Source organism: Panthera tigris, chromosome A2 (assembly GCF_018350195.1).
Source record: "Panthera tigris isolate Pti1 chromosome A2, P.tigris_Pti1_mat1.1, whole genome shotgun sequence".
Taxonomy (NCBI): domain Eukaryota; kingdom Metazoa; phylum Chordata; class Mammalia; order Carnivora; family Felidae; genus Panthera; species Panthera tigris.
In genome coordinates this window covers 155,582,196-155,605,050 of record NC_056661.1, presented here as the reverse complement: position 1 = coordinate 155,605,050, position 22,855 = coordinate 155,582,196, and the positions used below count along the sequence as shown (strand labels likewise).

The following is a 22,855-nucleotide window of genomic DNA, read 5'->3' as shown; positions in this document are numbered from 1 at the left end:
TTGAATATATCATGGCGCTCCCTTCTTGCCTGCGGGGTGCTGAAAACTCAGCTGATAGCCTGATGGGGTTTATCTTGTACGTAACTGTTTTTCTTTTTTCTTACTGCTTTTAAACTTCTCTGTTTATCACTACTTTGGTCATTTTAGTTACTATGTGTCTTTGTGTGGACCTTATTGGGGTGATTTTGTTGGGGGCTCTTCATGCCTCCTGGATCTGAAGACATACCCTTTGGTAAAACAGGAAGGAATGTGCTATTGGGAGGGTGGGACCCTGGAATCGTCTAACAGACAAACAAAAAATCCCTTGACGGCTGCTTTGTCAGATGTGGTATCTTTACAAGAATAGATGAGCATAGTCTCTGACACTTGCTCTGTGGCTATTGATATGATAAATGCCCCCCCCCCCTTTTTTTTTCATCAGGAAAAATCAATGAGAAAGAAAAGATCAAGAGTAGTTTATGTTTGTCTGGCTGGGCAGGCATTCATACACATTCACATTTTTACCCTGGTGCTGTGTTAACCAGCTGTGCCTAATGGCCCCATTGACCCTCATTTCCCACAAACATTTGGCATTCCCTAGCTTTCTGAGTTTTTCCCTACAGTAAGGAAGCACAGGGCATGGGTACAGGGAAGGGGCATCATATTTGGGAGCCCAGGGAATTTCTGATTCTGTGACCTGTCTCTATTTCTTCATCTCTCCCTCTTCATACCAATGGACAATGAGAAACCATAAACTCTCTTCAGTAAGAGTTCTTTGAAAGAACAAAGTTCCAGATATTCTGGGTGCTCCGAGGCTCCTCTGGGACAGATTTGGAAGGGAAGACACAGAAAACAGAGAAGCTTATGAGAAGTTTATTTTACAGACCACAACAGATACTCCAGCCCAATTTCTGTAGAGGAACCATCCTCGGGGGCAGACAAGGGCTTCCACCAAGATCAGCCTACGGTTATGGTCCCAATGGTATAAATATATTTTTGTCCCAAGGGCACCACTGCCTCATTGTTGGGGCAGATATCTAGTTGTGCAGTAATTTGGGCCACTGCTGCTATCTTTGCAGTTTCTGAAAGAGACAAGGACAAAGATCTTCTCTGATAACACTGTAACCTCCAGTTTTCTGGCTTTTTTTACTAGTTTCAGGAACCTCTCTATTGGGACCCAGTTTCCCCCCAGTCATCTGCAAATATATCTCCCTTGTTAGCTTTTCTCATACAACCCCTCACCTTTCAGACCCGGGCATAGTCCCCATCCACTCTCCCTTTTCCTTCCCTCCTTTCCCTCCACCCTTCTGCCCTGACATTCTGTTTCATATCTGGAGTAACATTTCTCTTTATGATTTCCCTACCCTAGTAGATAGTTCTTCACTTGGATGACCCCTATGCTTACTATTTTTTAAAAATTTTTAATGTTCATTTATTTTTGAGAGAGAGACAGAGCATGAGTAGGGGAGGAACAGAGAGAGACGGAGACACAGAATCCAAAGCAGGGTCCAGGCTCTGAGCTGTCAGCACAGAGCCCGATGCGGGGCTTGAACCCACAAACAGTGAGATCCTGACCTGAGCCCAAGTCGGACACTCAAGTGACTGAGCCACCCAGGTGCCCCACCCTATACTTACCATTGATGTGAAAGTCCCAGTAGAAATTTCTTGGAGCATTCTTACAGAGGCAGGTGGTGAAACGATAGTTAAAAGGACCTTGGATTGTAATGTTGCTTCTGAGGTAAGATGTAATCTGGGGAGGAAGAAATGGGCAGAGAGGACCCAGTGTTAGTCTGGGGAGTGGGAAAGGGAAAGAAAGACAAGAGAGCATGAAAGAGGAAAAGGAGGAGGCAGAAGAGGAGGAGGAGGAGGAGGAGGAGGAGGAGGAGGAGGAGGAGAACATCTTTCATGCACAAAGAGCAGGGACAGATGTAGACCAGAAGCACTGGGGAGTCCTCTTTTGTCTATCATTTTCAGGAGCTAAAGCCTAGGTTAGAAGGTTTTCTGGCAACATGTCCTGCTTTAGTGCTATGGGTCTGGGCTCCGAAGGGAAGAGGTAAGTGAATTGACAGGACAAGGAGAACTCACTCTGAGGCAGCCTTCATCTGAGGAGCAGGCTTGCTGTGGTTTCCTGGCTAGGGCTTTCAGGAATGGCCTGCTACCACAGCTTGGATCTTGGGTGTGGAGGCCAAAACCGGACCTTGCTCCTGGAACTATGCTCCTCCCAACTCTGTGACCTTTGATGATTGGAGTGACATCTCTCAGTCTCTCTTTCCTCAGTTGTGAGAGGAAAACAGTCACCTACCAGACTTGGCTGTTAGATAAACGGATGAAATCTTGAAGGTAAATTTCCTTTTTCCTTTTTTAACTTGAGAGGGCTTTGCAACTTGATATATAAGTTTCAGCAGCGTCAGGAAGCTTTTGTCTGGTTAGTGTTCAGCAAGGGGTGTTACCCTGGAGTCCATGGACCCAGGGGGTCTGTGGATAGAATTCACTGAGTCTGTGAACTCAGATGGAAAGAAATTGTATCTTTATTTTATTAACCTCTCACTGAAATTGAACATTTCCTCCCACTATGTCATCAATGATCCTCAGTGGCATTTGCAGTGTGTGTGATTTTATCACGAAGGGAAACAGATGTGTTCATACCATTTTACAGGTTTATATATCTCAAACTATTATCTGAATCCATCACTACCTTGAACACAGGGACATTATATCACGGGGTTGCATGGTCATGGCTGGGGCCATCTGCCCATCTCCTGAAGCTTGCCCAGGTAACTGGAAACTGTGCACTAAAATAGCTTGTCAGCTCTAAATGGTGAACTCCAGCTTTCTCCCCATTGGAATTTTACTCAGAATATTTTGGAGATCCTGGCATTTCTTTCAAGAAACAAACTCTTGCTGGGGGTTTATATCTTATGACATTTACAACAGTTTATCCTAATGAGTCAGAATTTTCAACACTTGAATATTCAAAACAAAAAGTCAGAGGCCACTGGAATTCACTTGTCAAAACCAATGTACAGTTGGAGCTACTTATTCAGGCTGAGCAACAAGAACCGTTATGTAGATCATCTTTATAAGATAAATTTTAACTTGTCTATATTTTAAATGTATTGCCTTTTTAGCTAATATGTCAATAATGTAAACAGTACCGTGTCAAAAGTTTATTTTTAATAATCATTATCACTTGTTTTTCAATATGGTAGTTTTCCTGTGTAGTCCAATGCATTTTATTTACACATTTATTTATTTATTATTTTTTTTTTGAGAGAGAGAGAGAGAGAGAGAGAGAGAGCAAGCGCACCAGCCAGGGAGAGGGGCAAGAGGAGAGAGAGAAATAATCCCAAGCAGGCTCCACACTCAGCATGGAGCCCCATACAGGGCTCAATTCCACGACCCCAGGACTGCAACCTGAGCTAATGTCTAGAATCAGATGCTCAACTGACTGAGCCAAACCAAGTGCCCCTATTCACACATTTAAAAGTAATTTCCTCATAAGCATTCCCTAGACTTCAAGAGATCAACAAAATGGTCCATACCACAAATGTTTAATTTTTTTTATGTTTATTCAGTTTTTGAGAGAGAGAAAGACAGACAGAGAGAGAGAGAGCGAGAGAGAGAGGGGCAGTGTGAGTGGGGAGGGTCAGAGAGGGAGACAGAATCCGAAGCAGGCTCCAGGCTCTGAGCTGTCAGCACAGAGCCCCACGTGAGGCTCAAACCCATGATGAGATCATGACCTGAGCTGAAGTCCGACACTTAACTGACTGAGCCACCCAGGCACTCCCATACCACAAATGTTTAAGCAAAGCACTATGGTTTGCTACAAGTTCTCTTCAACCTTAAAAGATTATACAACCTTTATATTCATGATTGAGGGTATAATCTATTTTAATTTTAAATTTGTGATCCTAATACCTCACTTGATCGAAAATTTACTTGCAAAACATTATAATTGTTAGAAAATGAAGATTAGGTATTAGAATCTTCACACATAAAAATTATATTTTCCTAAATTAAAAAAAATCTGAAGATGTTTCTGTAGCCAGACATTTTTTTATATTGGAAGCTACAAATAAAAATTGGTTGACCAGAACTAACAAAATTCTTTCTAATTTGCAATGTATTCTATGAGATTCCTTGTACTTGGGTAGGTTTTAAAAAGATTGCCTAGGTGGTTCAGTTGGTTGAGCATCCGACTTTGGCTCAGGTCATGATCTCTTGGTTCCTGAGTTCGAGCCCTGTGTGAGGCTCTGTGGTGACAGCCCAGAGCCTGGAGCCTGCTTTGGATTCTGGGTCTCCCTCTCTCTCTGTCCTTCCCCCACTTGCACTCTCTCTCTCTGAAAAATGAATAAACATTAAAAATTATTTTAAAAAATTGTTCTTTTATTATTTTATTTATTATTTTTTTAATATGAAATTTATTGTCAAATTGGTTTCCATACAACACCCAATGCTCATCCCAACAGGTGCCCTCCTCAATGCCCATCACCCACTTTCCCCTCCCCCCACTCCTCAGTTTATTCTCAGTTTTTAAGAGTCTCTTAATGTTTGTCTCCTTCCCTCTCTGTAACGTTTTTCCCCCTCCCTCTCCCCCATGGTCTTCTGTTAAGTTTCTCAGGATCCACATAAGAGTGAAAACATATGGTATCTGTCTTTCTCTGTATGTATTAGCATTGTTCTTAAAACATAGTCCTATGAATCACAGTAGCAAAAAATTATTTCACGTGTGATTTTGTTGATTAAGCACATTTTTTTACACCTATCACTTTTTCAGGGGTGGAAACAGACTTTCATTATCTATCATTACCAGGAACTACCATTATCACAAGACCTTTATGCACACATTCTCATTCTTTTTGTCATCAGTCGTTATGATAAACAAAACACAAAATTGAGAAATTATGATGTGGCCTCCCTCCCACCCCCAGCTAACATGCAGTATTCACATTCTTGGACTGTGAACAGACAAATTTGACAAAGCAGCCATTTTGTTCTTTGCTCAGTGATCAGAAATCTTTCTCTTACAGATATGGGGCCATTTCTAGAATATATTTTAAGGAATAACAATTCTCATACTTCCAATTCTGTTTTCTTTTTAATCATTGTACTTAAATCTAATTTGAGTTAGGAAACTCATGTATGCGCTGCCTGAGAGAGTGTACTTCTAGAAGGAGGCAGGGGAGAAACGCCTGGGTTTTGGCCATAGAACAGAGGTAGCTAACAAGGGGCAGATTGCGTGTGGGGGACAACACGAGAGGAGACTGCTGGCAGGGAAGAGAAGGACACACTCTTCCCTGGGGAAAAGCCCTAAACCTGCATGGGTCCCTTCTCCTTGTGGCCCAGAGCAGCTGGTGATAAGGCACAGGTGAGACTTATGCTCATTTCCATTTGAAAACCTCTGATGTAATAAAGGGATTGGACCTCCCTCCCACAACTGCGAATTGGAGAAAGGGGAGAAGACAGCGTGGGCTCCTTGTTGGGGAGAGGAGGCTGGAACAGGAGTGAACTTCTGACGATAGAGCAAAAGGGCAGAGGGAGGGGGGTCAACGCAGCCTTTGCTCAGAGTTCACTGCCAAGGAGCAAATCTTATCCCTTGTGTTCTGTGCAACATATCTCTTCTGCCCACCTGCCTCAATGCACTGGATGGGGTTGCAGTTTTCCTTGTGAGAACCCCCTATCCCCACCTCTCCTCTCAAACAATCATCTTCCGGACCTTGGAGGAACTCTTACCACTTCTCTCCCAGCTCATAAGCTTTTCCTCTCTTCTCCCTCTTAGCTGTGCTTTTCTTCACTACCCATTCCTTCTTTCCTTCTCTTCCTTCCTACACCTCAGGATCGGATTCCTTTATCTGTAAAATGAGAATAGTAATCTGCCCCGAGGTCTGATGATTGTTCTGAGGATCAAGTATATATGAGAATTGGGAGCATGAGGATTGCAGTTCATCATATTATTAAGTATAATGCATGATATTAAAGGGAGAGATTAATCTAATTGTATTCATAACTAAGGAGTCAGATTTGTCTTGAGTTCACCCCCTACTCCAGGCCTCTACTTACCACCATACATTCTAGCAGTTCTGTTTTAACATTCATCTTCACAGTGATTTCTTCACTTGCGTTTGCTCTGCGGGGCATCTGTACCTCCATTTTTATCACTTTTCGACCGCTTTGGGGAACAGGGAAGGAGGGTAGAGATCAGAGATCTGTCCCGTGCACGAGAGGAGCACACAATGAGCAGAGCGTAAGCAACAGGGAAGGTGTAAAGCAAAGGGGATAATGAGAGCTGAATCAATTGCTGAGCGTCAGAACCCCTGGACTTTTTTTAATTTTTATTTTTTAATTTACATCCAAGTTACTTAGCATATAGTGCAATAATGAAGAACCCCTGGAAATTTTTGATCCTTGTTTGCTTTGGTTGTTTTCTACAAGACTTTGTTTTGTTTAATATAGCAGCTTTGATGCTTTATTTAAAATTGAGCATTGTCTTTCTTTCCACTGACAAAAAATGAATTTAAAAAAAAGGAATAAAAGTATAATATTACATGTCATTTCTTAATAAAATCCTTCGGGTTCTGTTGACTGTCCACTAATGTGGGGTGGGGGAGGCTCAAGTCATCATTAGTAGAAAATTCCATGTAGACAGAATCGTGTTAAACCAAAAACATCTCAATGCACTGGAGGAATTTTTAGAGTCATCCTTGAGATCATCCTTCTTTGATTCCTGGTGGGGCCTAGGTATTTGTATTTCTTTAGCACTGCAGAGAATTTGGACATATGGCCATGTTTGAGGCCTTTAGATGCCACCCTACTTTTAAGCCACATATCACAATCTGATGGGAAAAGGAAATGGAAGCAGAGAGAAGTCAAGGATTTCTTCATCAGGGAGACCTGGGTTCAAGACTAGGAGAGTTACTTTCTTTCTCCCAGAAACTCCTGGCTGAACTCCTTGGTATTGGTGGGACAGGAGGGAATTTACGGTTTTGGCTACAATGCTTCACAGTCCCATTTTCCTATGGTAAATCATCTCAGATTTTGGAGATATTGCATTTCTTGTGCCAGTTGCTCTAGTGCTCAGTGTACAGGAATTCCAAAATTCCTCCAAAATTCCTCTCATTTGTAAATGAATTTAGGAGTGATAAGATGACCAGCTTAGCTAGAGTGAGTGATCAGATCAGCTTGCCCAGGAGTGAGGAGCTTCTTGGGATGACAGCCTTTTAGTGCTAACACTGAGAAATTTCTGGGCAGACAGGGATTCTGATCACCCTAATTAGTGCAGCTTATTTCACCAACTTGCTGCCCCCTAAAGGGCTACATGGGGTGATATCTGTGTCTGAACCTGTCCCCATTCAAAATTTCTTAGGACATTGGGCTCCATTCTACCAAATTGTCAAAACTCTGAATGTTTTACTCCAGGACAGGACATCTGGTTGTGCCACAGAGGGTACCATCAGAATCACAGTCCCAAAACCCAGCATTCAAAACCCTGTTCTTGTTGAGAAAACCCCCTAGATTTGCTGAGTGTCCCTGCTTCTCCCAGACCCTGGCTCCATTTCCTACTTCATTTCCCCCAATTTTCCTGCTTCCTTCAAATATGTACCCTCAATAATTTGGCTTCTGAGCCTGTGTTCCCAGGTCCTAGTGTAGGTGGTAGGTGAGTGTGTACTTGCTTTTGTCTTTGAGCTTCAGAATAGGAAGAATGTCTAAGCTGTTTGGCTGGCTCAACCTTGGACCATGGGGTCAAGGATCAGTGATCAGAGCCTCTGATCCTTTAGTGAGTCCTACCAACATTGCTTAAAGCTATCGCTAGAACTCACAGACTTGCTAAACCTGCTGTTCTAGGAGGCAAGGTGTGAGAATGTAAAGCTTACTGGCCAGAAATCTGACAAAGGTGTAGACTATGGACAGGATGTGGATGAGAGCCCTAGAGCAAGACTGATTGTTACTTATAGCCTATATGCACACTGGGAGACTTATTTCCATGAACAACCTAGAAGAACCCAGTGGAAATATGAGTATAGTTTATGAGACTTCCTAAGAGGAGAGAAGTGGAACTTGAAATGGGGTTTAGGAGAGTCTCTGGGACCAGAGTTCTGGAAAGTTGAAAAGTTTTCAGGAAAGGATATAGAGATTTTCAGGCTAAGATAAGATCCTTCCCTGAAAGGATTTTTGTGAGGAAGAGAAAGGCTTGGCTCACGTGTTTTCCTGAGCTTTGTTGGTCCCCAGCTGCAGACAGAGAACCAGGAGCAGGGCAGCAGAGCTGGCTCTGAACAGGAGCTGGAGAAAGTGCATGGTGGAGGAGACAGAATGTGACGTCTTAGAGAACACAGTCCCAGGTGCCCAGCATCCTCCTTATATGCAGATCAAGCAAGTGACAGAGCTGCCAAGCGGATCCCTGTGGTCAACTACCCAAATACCCTTCCCACTCATGATCTTTCCTTGTTGAGCTGAAGTTTGTTTTCCTATGGAAAAAGTCAACATTCGTCCACAGTGTTAGTGTCTGAGAAAAGAGATTATCCTTCCTCGTTTACTTGGTATGTCAGAATTTCACAGAGTGTCCAGGACCTCAAAAGACCTCAAAAGCTCTTCCCTCTTATGCAAATGTTTTCTTTTCCCTCATAATCATATGCGTGCTGTATGTAGCTTTAGCTACAGTCTGCTCCCCTAGTCTCTAGAGGCAGAGCCCAGCTGTGGGTAGCAGGTTTCAGATCACAGCTGTAGGAAACTTTTGCTATCCCCTTATGGTAAGTTCAAGAGGAGATGTTCTTCAAAAAATTTTGTAGGGCTGCTAGGGTGATTAGGATTCTCCTAGGGGTTACCACCAATCATAAGAGAGGAGAAAACTAGAGGTGGGCTGCTCTGGATGATGGGGAATTAAGGCCATATAACTGGGTGACATGAAGATGTGTGTGATTGTTGAGTCCTTAATTTCAGAGACTGTAACACACACACACACACACACACACACACACACACACACACACACACACTCTATTGGTTCTATTTGAGAATCCTAATACAGCTGGTGTTTGGGAAAGGGCAATAAATGTTGAAAGGGTTGGAACCCATATTGGTTGCAAGTGTATTTGAAACTTTGGGGTGAAATCAGGTTCTAAACCCACAATATAGCAGGCATTTCAGATGGGAAGGACAAATGTGGAGTAGAGAAGATATGGCATCTAGGCAAGTTGTACTGAATTCTTAATGTCATTTTTGCTGGGCTTCAACATTCTTTGGTGTCACTTCACTAGGTGGTAATATCCCGGGGTATAAGACAGATTATTGTCTATTGAACATAATTTGGAGAGGCACTTCATGATGATATTTAAGTATATATTAGTTTAAAAATCATTATTTTTTAAAGTGATGGTCACATTGGTCAAGGGTATTGTGGAAAATGATATCCACAGAATAATGGAACATGGTGAATCTGCCTTAAGGGTTAGTAGGAATGACCACATTTTATCTTTCACTCCATCATGTATGTCCAAATATAGGACTCCAGGGTATTTTAGCTTGATGTAAATGTATGCAGATATTGGTTAAGTAATTTTGACTAAATCAGCAATAGATATTTATTCTAGAAACTGATATGATTTGGGGGCCAATAAGCCAATAGATTGCTGTAACATAGTTTCTTCAATGCCTACCCACATTGCATCAAAGATCTGGATGGAGATGAACAGTATCAGGCAAACCTTGGTTTTAACTTGGTTTTAGGAATGAAGCAAGTCCACCAGCAAAAATCCATGTGTCTCCCCAGTTGACAAAGAGGCGTCAGTATTCATGGGGTTTAATATATCTGGAAAGACCAAGTTTTCTGAGGGAAGACAGAATGTAAGTAAGTAATTGTTGCAGTTCTATAGATGGTATGCAGGGAAGTGTTTAGAATGTTATTTATGATAAAAGCTTGAGAATAATATCATCTTCTCCATGCTGTTGTTCAGGAAACTGATCTAGCAGATGGCTCCCAGGGGGAGAAAAATGAAGCTGAAATTGTCGTGTCCTCTAAGTAATGAACAGGTCCAGTAGGTTTCAAAAAACAAATAGAGATTGATAAAATCAGATTGTAAACAATTCAAGAAGCTCCTAAAAGAGAATGTACGGGAGCAAGGGGAAGGGATTAAGGATTAAAGAGAAACTTGCCACAGGCTAAATTTGTGAAGAGAAAGGTGATCCTAGGTCTGACAGGGCTCACACAAGAGGGAGATAAGGAATGACCACAAAAGGGAGTTAAAGAAGCCAATACATAGTGAACGTGTACTATGTGCCTGACACTGTGCTAAACATTTCACATGTATTAACTCAATTTTCAAAACAATGCTATGAAGTAGATGCCAGCTTATTCCATTTTACAAATGGAGAAATGGAGGCACATAGCAAATAAATATATTGAGTTCAAGTCACAGAGCCAGTAAGTGGTGGAGCCAATGTTGGATCCACGTTTTGTAGAATCTGAAAGTTTTGTTTTACAATATTGGGAGCCTGTTTCAGAAATAGAATGCAAATTCTCAAATATGAAATACATACACAGGGCTTTGGAAGAGGTTGTAAGTAAGGGGCCCTAAGACTTCACATCACTAACTTTATGGTACATGTGGACAAACCAGAATTTGAATGCAGGCAGTCTGGCTCTAGAACCTGAGCTTTTAACTACTCCATTGCCTACCAGTGAGGACAAGGCCACAATGAGGCATGCCCAAATACTAATAGAGTCCCAAAGTAGGTAAGTACAAGGCCTACTCTAAGTACACATTTATCTTCTATGGCTGACCATTCTAGGGTGTTTTCCCATAAAGTTGATGTAACAATCTTAGCATTCATCCTTTCTTTTATGAATTCATCTCTCTACCCATCATCTACCTAGTTCCTTCAGTTGATGTATTCTACAAATATTGATTAAGCACCTACCTTTACAGAGAGGCTTAAGGTGATGGGCATACAGAAATGAATGAGACAGAATATAATGGGGGAGGCAGTCAAAATAACAAATTTAATAGGCTGTGATCAGAATTCTAATATTAGTTTCTGTTTATTGAGGACAACTAAGTATGTTATAGGGTTAACCTAAATGGAGCAGGCAGTCATGAGACCTATTTCTGTCTTCTCATAGATTTTAAAAAGCATCCAGAGCACCTGGGTGGCTCAGTCAATTAAGCGTCTGACTCTTGATTTCGGCTCAAGTCATGATCTCATGGTTTGTGGCTTCAAGCTCTGCGTCAGGCTCTGTGCTGTCAGCACAGAGCCTGCTTGGGATTCTCTTTTTCCTTCTTTTCCTGCCCCTTCCCTGCTCTCTCTCTCTCTCTCTCTCTCTAAAAAATAAATAAACATTAAAAAAAAAAGCATCCAAGCAAACACACCTAAAAATGAAAAAAATACAAATTTGATTCAGAAGTTTTGAATAATATAAAAGTTCTTTACTATAATTATAGTTTGGGGGTATGGAGAAGTTTTACACATTATAGTCCACAGACACATTTCTTAGTGTCTTCCTTGATCCCCACATTTTCCTCTTAAAGGTAGCTACTAGAGATTTCTCCTGTCTCTCTTGTCAGTGTACTGTATTCAACACCATGGTGTTTCCCCATTCTCAACACTTTTTGTACACTGAGTACTTTTGACATACGACCCTCCCTTCTGCTATACAAGATGCAGAAGTAGAGCTCTGCTCCTTTTGTCTCCTACTGCCTTGAGAATCACATACCCTAGGATTATTGTATACAGCTTCTTCAAATAGCAAAAACAACAATGAGAGCAAATATTTATACAGTGCTTACTATAAGTCAGATTCTCTGCTAAGTGGTTAACATATTAATTCATCTATTGCTTAAAAAGATCATATAACTTAAGTATTATCCTCATTTTATGGATGAAGAATTTGAGGCCTAGAGAGAGAAAGTAAATTGCTCAAGGTTGCAAAGTTAGTAACTGGCAGAGCTGGGGTTAAAAATCAAGTAGTCTGGGAACACCTGGGTGGCTCAGTCGGTTAAGCGAACAACTTCAGCCCACGTCACGATCTCACGATCTCATGATTTGTGAGTTCGAGCCCCACATCGGGCTCTGTGCTGACAGCTCAGAGCCTGGAGCCTGCTTTAGATTCTGTGTTTCCCTCTCTCTCTCTGCCCCTCCCCTGCTCACACTCTGTCTGTCTCTCTCAAAAATAAATAAACATTAAAAAAAATTAAAAAAAGAAATAGGCCTTATTTTCCAAATATAAGATTTTTCTAACTGCTCTAGTGAGGTATGTTTCATCTATAAAAAAACTTCACATATTTAAAACACACAATTTGATGAGTTTTGGATATATGCATATACCTGTGATATACTATCACAATAATCAAGATAAAAATATAGGATTTTTAAAATTATTGATTTTAGCTTATTTATATTAAGTTTGGAGGATATATTCTGAGTAGTAGACAGAATAATGGCACCTCAGATAGTCTGTGTTCTAATCCCTGGAGCCTCTATGTTACTTTATATGGCAAAAAGGACTCTCTAGATATCTTTAAATTAAGGGTCTTGAGATGGGGAGATTATCCTGGGTTACCTGGGGTCGGCCCATTGTAATTATAAAAATTCTTATAAGAGAAAGAGAGAGTCAGGAGAGTTAGAGTGAGAAGAGATATTATGACAGAAGCAGAAGTCAGAGAGATACAAGGAAGAGGCTGCAAGCCAAGAGATATAGGTGGCTTCTAAAATCTGGAAAAGGAAACAGATTCTTCCCTAGGGCTTCCAGAAGGAACAGAGACCTGCTGACACCTTGATTTAGGACTTATGAGCTCTGGACCTGTAAGATAATCCATTTGTGTTGTTTTAAGCCACTAAATTTATGATAATTTGTTACAGCAGCAATTGGAAGCTAATGTATGGTACATAATTCGCCCTCTAGCTTCTATGAAGTTATGTGTGTGCTTGAAAGAGCACATAATACTAAAAAATATTGTCAGTGATACAAAAAATAAAAAGAAGGACCTAATGTTTAAAAAATAGTGTAATATTACATGTCAGATAATTACACAAACACTAATGAATATGATACTTTACCTTGAAGAAGACATGACATTTCAACGTGGAAGGTAGTAGCTTGTGGGTTATTGTGAAATGGTGGGCAGAGGATTATCTGAAATCAGGTGAAAGGTTGTAACACCAGATATGAGTAGGTGTGACTTTCCTTGCTTTGATATTGGCCTCTGATCTTCCACAACCTTTAAATACTTGGGCATGTTTTGTTTTGTTTTGTTTTTGCCTTTGGATTGTGGGTCTTTCAAGGTTTTCATCAAAATTGCAATTGTTATTTCAGTGTGTTGCTTTCCTCCTCAATTAACTTTAGGATCATGGCTGGAAACTTTTTTGTGGCTTTCTCATCTGCACTTGTGGTTTCCCCCAAGGGCTGAAGGCTTTGGAAATTATAGTGATGTTTGAAATCACTAAACCAGCAACTAAGAGCACTAAAAGGAGCCACTTATACAGGATTTGGTGATTTCTTTTAAGGTCCTCACATATAAATAGTATTGTCTTTTTTTGTTTGTAGTCCTTGGCATTTTGAACCAGGACACTTAGATATATTTGGGATGTTGAGTGTGTGTTTGTTTATACAGAAAAGGTTGTAGTTACAAACAGATAATAAAATACAACTTTGTAGGATAACACACCCAGTGGACTGAGGTACCTCATGGATGTTTGAGTGTATTTTGGGTATTACTTTGTGGATTGTTTCAGCTGGGTACAGGTTCTATTATTCCATCTTGTGTTTCTTTTTTTTTTTATGTTTATTTACTTATTTTGAGAGAGAGAGAGAGAGAGAGAGTGTGTGTGAGCAGGGGAGGGGCAGAGAGAGAGGGAGAGAGAGAATCCCAAGCAGGCTCTGTGCTGTTAGTGCAGATCCCCACACTGAGCTCAATCCCATGAACCATGAGATCATGACCTGAGCCAAAATCAAGAGTCGGACACTCAACCGACTGAGCCACCCATTGGGGAACAACGTGCAAATTGTTCCCTAATAAATCAATCAAACTGAAACAAATTCAAATTTTCAAAATGAGTGTTATTGCAGAATTGACTGCAAGTGGGAATGGAACTGACTGGTCATGAGGCATCCAGTGTTTATAGGGTACCAGTTGTTCATCTTTAGCTAGTGCCAAAAAAATCTTCCGATATTCATCCAGCCAGCGGTATGTATGAAGTCCAGTCACTCTGCATCCTCGCCCACAACTCTATTTTGTCTGTTTTTGTTGTTGCTGTTGTTGTTGTTAGTTATTCTGGAATGTGTGTAACTGAATCTCATTGTAGTTTTTATTTGTATTTACCTAAGGACTAACGATAATGAGGCCATTTTCACAAGCTTATTTCCTGTTTATATACACCCAATGTGAAATACCTATGTAATTATTTTCCATGTAATTATAAATTATTCCTCATTTGGAAGTAGGCAAAGTAGCAGAGTAGTCGCAAACACAGGTCTTAACATCAGGTAGACTTGAGTGTAAAGCCTAGCTGTGCCTCTAGCAAGCAGTGTGATTCTGTACTAATTTCTTTGCCTTTCATGTTAAGTGCTCAAAAATGGCATTTATTACTATTTTCAACTGAAGCATGTACTTTCATCACATGGATGTAGCTTAATTTTCATGAAGAAAATATACTGGGGGAATTTATCTGAAGTTGGAACCAGAATAGTTACTATAGTAAACGGTTTTTTGGAGCCTTTCTCAAATTTGGATGTTTGGCCAAATCTTTATTTCTTTAAGTTTATTTTTTTATTTTGAGAGAGAGCACATGAATGGAGTGGGGGGCAGGGAGAGAGAGAGAGGGAGACAGAGAATCCCAAGCAGGCTCTGCACTGTCAGTGCGGGGCCCGACTCGGGGCTTGATCTCACAGAACGTGAAATCATGACCTGAATGGAAATCAATAGTCAGATGCTTAACCAACTGAGTCACCCAGGCGCCCCTGGTCAAATATTTAGTAGTGGCTGGTGTTACAGGATCCGAAGTGGGAAGGAGTTTGTAGGCCTGAATAATGAGGAGATGTCCCTTGGTAATGAAATCAGGAGTATCTGCTTATTTGTCAGTAGAAATTTGTGCTTCTATGAATATTTTACTAGACTCAGCAAGATTTCTTCTTGCAGATTTTTTAAAAGAGTGTAAGCTGTTGTTCTCAACGCACCTGACTCACACAGACTAAAACATTCCACCCGGCTATTGACTAAGTCAAGGCACTGGTTTGCTTCAAGGATTTACATTTTCCTGAGTGTGGCAATGACCTTTCAGGATTCTATGTCTGGTACTGTGTGAGAATAGGGTACCTTCGCACTCCACAGACTATGTTACACCTGTTCACTCTTCAATTATTAAGAAGGAATTTAAACTGCCACGTGTTATATTTTGGTTCAGGATGATTTTAAATCTTCTTGACCTTCCCTTGGAGTAACAACAGCTCCCATTCATGTGCTATTGCTGTTGGGTTAGTGATGCAAGAGTCAGAAGGGTTTAACATAAGCCCTGTGCTGCTCCTTGCCCAGGATGCCATATTTTTTGACTGGCTAACATTTCCCCCTCTCTGGGCCATTATACTTACACATATCTTTTGGCAGTGTTCAAATTCCTCTCAAATTATTATTTTTTTCGTCACCTCCATCACATATGGTACTCCAATGTTGATGTTACAAAGATGTTCTTATATAGCCACATTTTTAATCAGCCAGTTAGCAGAGATTTTAGTGCCCAAGGTTGAGAAAACTATTCCTCACATTGAGTTATACAGAGGTATCTGTTCATGAATGAATGAAAACCTCAGACCTACATTATCCATGGGGATGGGAACCTGGAGAGTACCTAGGTGGGGGAGCCTGGAGCAGAGGTTTAAGGTATAACTAGGTCATAGCAGGAAGGAAGAAGTCTGAATGGCTCAGGCCCAGAAGAACCTAAGTCTGGCAGAGACTTTGTAGACCAAAGGAGAAGCTGGTGACCTCTATGTAGGCCAGTGTAGGCCAGTAGGCCAGTGTTAGGCAGGCTGTATCCAAATCTCTGGTGTAGCTATAAAAATAAAACAGATTGCTGGACTCTGGACCCAACAGTTTTGATTTAGAAGTTTCATGAAATGACATAGGAATGTGGTATTTTTATAAAGCCCTGTAGGAAATTCTGAGATGCCATCAATGGTATAGAGATCATAAAATTCATTGGTTAAAGGCTAAATTCTTGGGGATCAACAGTTTGAGTGAAACCTGAATGCTAAAGAGATATCCAGGAAGATGGTTGAAAACAAGCCTAAAGATATGGTAACCCTGCACTGAAGTGGGTTTTCAAGGGTTTTTTAAAAATAATTTTATTTTTTTAATTTACATCCAAATTAGTTAGCATATAGTGCAACAATGATTTCAGGAGTAGATTCCTTAATGCCCATTACCCATTTAGCCCATCCCCCCTCCCACAACCCCTCCAGTAACTCTGTTTGTTCTTCATATTTAAGAGTCTCTTATGTTTTGTCCTCCTCCCTGTTTTTATATTATTTTTGCTTCCCTTCCCTTATGTTCGTCTGGTCTGTGTCTTAAAGTCCTTATATGAATGAAGTCGTATTGTATTTGTCTTTCTCTGACTGACTAATTTCGCTTAGCACAAGACCCTCTAGTTTCATCCATTTAGTTGCAAATGCCAAGATTTCATTCTTTATGATTGCTGAGTAATACTCCATTGTATATATATACCACATCTTCTTTATCCATTCATCCATCGATGGACATCTGGGCTCTTTCCACACTTTAGCTATTGTTGATAGTGCTGCTATAAACATTGGGGTGCATGTGTCCCTTTGAAACAGCATACCTATATCCCTTGGATAAAAACCTAGTAGTGCAATTGCTGGGTCATAGGGTAGTTCTATTTTTAGTTTTTTGAGGAACCTCCATACTGTTTTCCAGAGTGGCTGTACCAGCTTGCATCCCCACCAGCAATGCAAAAGAGATCCTCTTTCTCCGCATCCTCACCAACATCTGTTGTTCCTGAGTTGTTAATGTTAACCATTCTGACAGGTGTGAGGTGGTATCTCATTGTGGTTTTGATTTGTATTTCCCTAATGATGAGTGACGTTGAGCATTTTTTCATGTGTCGGTTGGCCATCTGGATGTCTTCTTTGGAGAAGTGTCTATTCATGTCTTTTGCCCATTTCTTCACTGGATGATTTGTTTTTTGGGTGTTGAGTTTGATAAGTTCTTTATAGATTTTGGATACTAACCTTTATCTGATATTTCATTTGCAAAAATCTTCTCCCATTCTGTCTGTTGCCTTTTATCTTTGCTGATTGTTTCCTTCGCTGTGCAGACGCTTTTTATTTTGATGAGGTCCAAATAGTTCATTTTTGCTTTTGTTTCCCTTGCCTCTGGAGACATGTTGAGTAAGAAGTTGCTGCGGGCAAGATCAAAGAGGTTTTTGCCTGCTTTCTCCTCAAGGATTTTGATGACTTCCTGTCTTACATTGAGGTCTTTCATCCATTTTGAGTTTATTTTTGTGTATGGTGTAAGAAAGTGGTCCAGGTTCATTCTTCTGCATGTCGCTGTCCAGTTTTCCCAGCACCACTTGCTGAAGAGACTGTCTTTATTCCATTGGGTATTCTTTCCTGCTTTGTCAAAGATTAGTTGGCCATACGTTTGTGGGTACATTTCTGGGTTCTCTATTCTGTTCCATTGATCTGAGTGTCTGTTTTTGTGCCAGTACCATACTGTCTTAATGATTACAGCTTTGTAGTATAACTTAAAGTCCAGGATTGTGATGCTCCTGCTTTGGTTTTCTTTCTCAAGATTGCTTTGGCTATTTGGGGTCTTTTCTGGCTCCATACAAATTTTAGGATTATTTGTTCTAGCTGTGTGAAGAATGCTGGTGTTATTTTGATAGGGATCGCGTTGAATATGTAGATTGCTTTGGGTAGTATCGACATTTTAACAATATTTGTTCTTCCTATCCAGGAGCATGGAATCTTTTTCCATTTCTTTGTGTCTTCTTCAATTTCTTTCATAATCTTTCTATAGTTTTCAGTGTATAAATTTTTCACCTCTTTGGTTAGATTTATTCCTAGGTATTTTATAGTTTTTGGTGCAGTTTTAAATGGGATCGATTCCTTGATTTCTCTTTCTGTTGCTTCATTGTTGGTGTATAGGAATGCAGCCGATTTATGTGCATTGATTTTATATCCTGTGACTGCTGAATTCATGAATCAGTTCTGGTGGGTTTTTTTGGTGGAATCTTTTGGGTTTTCCATATAGAGTATCATGTCATTTGTGAAGAGTGAAAATTTGACCTCCTCCTGGCTGATTTGGATGCCTTTTGTTTCTTTGTGTTGTCTGGTTGCAGAGGCTAAGACTTCTAATACTATGTTGAATAACAGTGGCGAGAGTGGACATCCTTGTCTTGTTCCTGACCTTAGGGGGAAAGCTCTCAGTTTTTCCCCCTGGAGGATGATATTAGCATTGTGTCTTTTGTATCTGGCTTTTATGATCTTGAGGTATGCTCCTTCTACCCTACTTTCTTGAGGGTTTTTATCAAGAAAGGGTGCTTTATTTTGTCAAATGCTTTCTCTGCATCTATTGAGAGGATCATATGGTTCTTGTCCTTTCTTTTATTGATGTGATGAATCACATTGGTTGTTTTGTGGATATTGAACCAGCCCTGCATCCCAGGTGTAAATCCCACTTGGTTGTGGTGAATAAATTTTTTTATAAATTTTTTTTAACGTTTATTTATTTTTGAGGGAAGAGAGAGACAGAGAATGAGTAGGGTAGAAGCAGAGAGAGAGGGAGACACCAAACCTGAAGCAGGCTCCAGGCTCTGAGTTGTCAGCACAGATCCTGATGTGGGGCTCAAAGCTACAAACTGTGAGATCATGACCTGAGCTGAAGTCGGACATTCAACCGACTGACCCACCCAGGTGCCCCCGTTGTGAATAATTTTTTAAATATATTGCTGGATCCAGTTGGATAATATCTCGTTGAGGATTTTTGCATCCATGTTCATCAGGGAAAGTGGTCTATAGTTCTCCTTTTTAGTGGGGTCTCTGTCTAGTTTTGGAATCAAGGTAATGTTGGCTTCAAAGACAGAGTTTGGAAGTTTTCCTTTCCTTTCCTTTTTTTGAAACAGCTTTAAGAGAAGAGGTATTAACTCTTCCTTAAATATTTGGTAGAATCCCCCTGGAAAGCCATCTGGCCCTGGACTCTTGTTTTTTGGGAGATTTTTGATTACTAATTTGATTTCTTTACTGGTTATGGGTCTGTTCAAATTTTCTATTTCTTCCTGTTTCAGTTTTGGTAGTGTATATGTTTCTAGGAATTTTTCCATTTCTTCCAGGTTGCCCATTTTATTGGCATATAATTGCTGATAATACTCTCTTATTATTGTTTTTATTTCTGCTGTGTTGGTTGTGATCTCCTCTTTCATTCTTGATTTTATTCATTTGGGTCCTTTCCTTTTTCTTTTTGATAAAACTGGCTAGTGGTTTATCAATTTTGTTGATTCTTTCAAAGAACTAGCTTCTGGTTTCATTGATCTGTTCTACTGGGTTTTTTTTGGGTTTTTTTTTGGTTTTGATAGTATTAATTTCTGTTCTAATCTTTATTATTTCCTGTCTTCTTCTGTTTTTGGGTTTTATTTGCTGTTCTTTTTCCAGCTTTTCAAGGTGTAAGGTTAAGTTGGGTATCTGAGATCTTTCTTCCTTCTTTAGGAAGGCCTGGATTGCTATATACTTTCCTCTTATGACCGCCTTTGCTGTGTCCCAGAGGTTTTGGGTTGTGGTGTTATCATTTTCATTGGCTTTCATGAACTTTTTAGTTTCCTCTTTAACTTCTTGGTTAGCCCATTCATTCTTTGGTAGGATGTTCTTTAGTCTCCAAGTGTTTGTTACCTTTCCAAATTTTTTCTTGTGGTTGATTTCGAGTTTCATAGTGTTGTGGTCTGAAAATATGCATGGTATGATCTCGATCATTTTGTACTTGTTGAGGGCTGATTTGTTTCACAGTATGTGGTCTGTTCTGGAGAACGTTCCTTGTGCACTGGAGAAGAATGTATATTCTGCTGCTTTAGGATGAAATGTTCTGAATATATCTGTTAAGTCCATCTGGTCCAGTGTGTCATTCAAAGCCATTGTTTCCTTGTTGATTTTTTGATTAGATGATCTGTCCATTGCTGTGAGTGGGGTGTTGAAGTCTCCTACTATTATGGTATTACTATCAATGAGTTTCTTTATGTTTGTGATTAATTGATTTATATATTTGGGTGTTATCACATTTGGTGCATAAATGTTTACAATTGTTAGGTCTTCTTGGTGGATACACCCTTTGATTATGATATAATGCCCTTCTGCATCTCTTGATACAGTCTTTATTTTAAAGTCTAGATTGTCTGATATAAGTATGGCTACTCCAGCTTTCTTTTGTTGACCATTAGCATGATAGATGGTTCTCCATCCCTTTACTTTCTTTTTTTTTTTTTAATTTTTTTGTTAAGTTTATTTATTTTTGAGACAGAGAGAGACAGAGCATGAACGGGGGAGGGGCAGAGAGAGAGGGAGACACAGAATCAGAAGCAGGCTCCAGGCTCTGACCCATCAGCCCAGAGCCCAACGTGGGGCTCGAACTCACGGACCGCGAGATCGTGACCTGAGCTGAAGTCATACGCTTAACCAACTGAGCCACCCAGGTGCCCTTCCATCCCCTTACTTTCAATCTGAAGGTGTCTTTAGGTCTAAAGTGGGTCTCTTGTAAACAGCATATAGATGGATCTTGTTTTCTTATCCATTCTGTTACCCTATGTCTTTTGATTGGAGCATTTAGTCCATTGACATTTACAGTGAATACTGAAAGATATGAATTTATTGCCATTATGTTGCTTGTAGAGTTGGAGTTTCTAGTGGTGTTCTCTGGTCCTTTTTGTCTTTGCTGCTTTTGGTATTTATTTATTTATTTATTTATTTATTTATTTATTTAATCTTTTCTCCCCTCAGAGAGTCCCCCTTAATATTTCTTGCAGGGCTGGTTTAGTGGTCATAAATTTCTTTAATTTTTGTTTGTCTGGGAAACTTATTATCTCTCCTTCTATTTTGAATGGCAGCTTTGCTGGATAAAAAAAATTCTTGGCTGCATATTTTTCTGATTCAGCACATTGAATATATCTTGCCACTTCTTTCTGGCCTGCTAAGTTTCTGTGGATAGGTCTCTTGCAAACCTGATCTGTCTTCCCTTGTAGGTGAAGGACTTTTTTTCCCTTGCTGCTTTCATGATTCTCTCCTCACCTGAGTATTTTGTGAATTTGACTATGATATGTCTTGTTGATGGTCAGTTTTTGTTGAATCTAATGGGAGTCCTCTGTGATTCCTGAATTTTGAGGTCTGTATCTTTCCCCAGGTTAGGAAAGTTTTCTGCTATGATTTGCTTACATAACCCTTCTACCCCTATTTCTCTCTCTTCCTTTTCTGGGACTCCTATGATTTTGATGTTGTTCCTTTTTAATGAGTCATTGATTTCTCTAATTCTAAAATCGTGCTCTTTTGCCTTAATCTCCATCTTTTTTTCTGCTTCATTATTCTTCTTAAGTTTGTCCTCTATATTGCTGATTCTCTGTTCTGCCTCATCCATCCTTGCTGCCATGGCATCCATTCGAAATTGCAGCTCAGTTATAACATTTTTTTATTTCATTCTGACTAGCCTTTTACTTCTTTTATCTCTGCAGAAAGGGATTCTAATCTATTTTTGACTCCAGCTAGTATTCTTGTTATCGGGATTCTAAATTCTGGTTCAGACCTCTTGCTTGTATCTGTGTTGGTTAAGTCCCTGGCTGTCGTTTCTTCCTACTCTTTCTTTTGGGATGAATTCCTTTGTTTTGTCATTTTGAAGGGAGAAAAGGAATTAATGAGGTAAACAAAATTAAAATTAAAAACATTAAAATTAAAAAATTAAAAACACACACACACGCAAAAAATCGAATAAATGATGCTAGACCCTAGGTGTGTTTTGGTCTGGGTGTTGAAAGGGGCTTGATAGATTAGAGAAAAAAAGGGAAAGAAAAAAAGGAAATCATTTGAAAATTTGAAAAAATGAATACACTGAAATGATGGAGGTAATATAGAATTTGAAAATTTTACACAAAAGTAAAAAATAGTAGAAAAAATGTTAAAGAAAAATATTTTTAATAAAAATGAATTTTTCTCTCTCTGTAGTCAAGAAAAAGAAACAAAAAAGAGAAAAAAGAAAAAGAAGGAAAGAAAGAAAATTGAATAGAAGGACTGGCGAACAGACTGAAATATGACTGAAATAACTGAAATAACTTTGTTTTCCCCTAGAAGTCAAAGTATGAAGCGCTTTATAGTCCATAAACTCAGCAGGCGGAGAGACTTGTGTTCCTGAAGAGGGAGGTTGGCCCAGTTGGGCAGGGCTTAGTGTAATGGCTCCATTCTCCACTAGATGGTGCTAATACTTGCTGGGGTGGATTGTTGTGGTGCTTGTAGGTGTGTGTATGCCCGGCAGCGGTGAAAATGGTGTCTCCCAGCTACCCAGTCTCTAGTATCAGAACTCTATTCTCCCCAATCAGCAATCGCGCACCCATCCTTTGTCTTTGGCTTCCGTCCACTCCCCACTTCTACACAGTCCGTGACCAAGCCCCAAGCAGCACCTCTCTCCTGAGTTTTGTCTCAGATGTGGCTGTTTTTCCCGACCCCTTACTTCTGAGGGACTGCAGCTTTGACCCATTCCGCCCCCCCTGTGGAGGGTCTCAGTGAGCTATGGCCGGGTGCTAGCCACACCCAGGAATGTTTGCAGGTCTGTGCTACTGCTGATGCCCAGAGACTGCGGCTGGGTGCCAGCCTGCCCCAGAAAAAGTTTATGAGATAGTGTAGCAGCAG

At 40.2% G+C, this 22,855-nt stretch overlaps 1 protein-coding gene and 1 long non-coding RNA gene across 2 annotated transcripts in view; one reads left to right on the top strand and one right to left on the bottom strand.

The window, feature by feature from the left end:
* LOC122235357 overlaps nt 1–22,855 on the top strand; it is an 82,123-nt gene that overhangs the window by 26,595 nt on the left and 32,673 nt on the right. The window lies entirely within an intron of this gene.
* Nucleotides 888–8,271, bottom strand: LOC102967809 (prolactin induced protein). The gene is made up of 4 exons (XM_015541431.1): nt 8,177–8,271; nt 6,040–6,148; nt 1,615–1,729; nt 888–1,061 (listed from the first exon to the last, which is right to left on the bottom strand). The coding sequence occupies exons 1-4, from the start codon at nt 8,269–8,271 to the stop codon at nt 937–939; spliced, it is 444 nt and encodes a 147-aa protein (XP_015396917.1). The 3' UTR covers nt 888–936.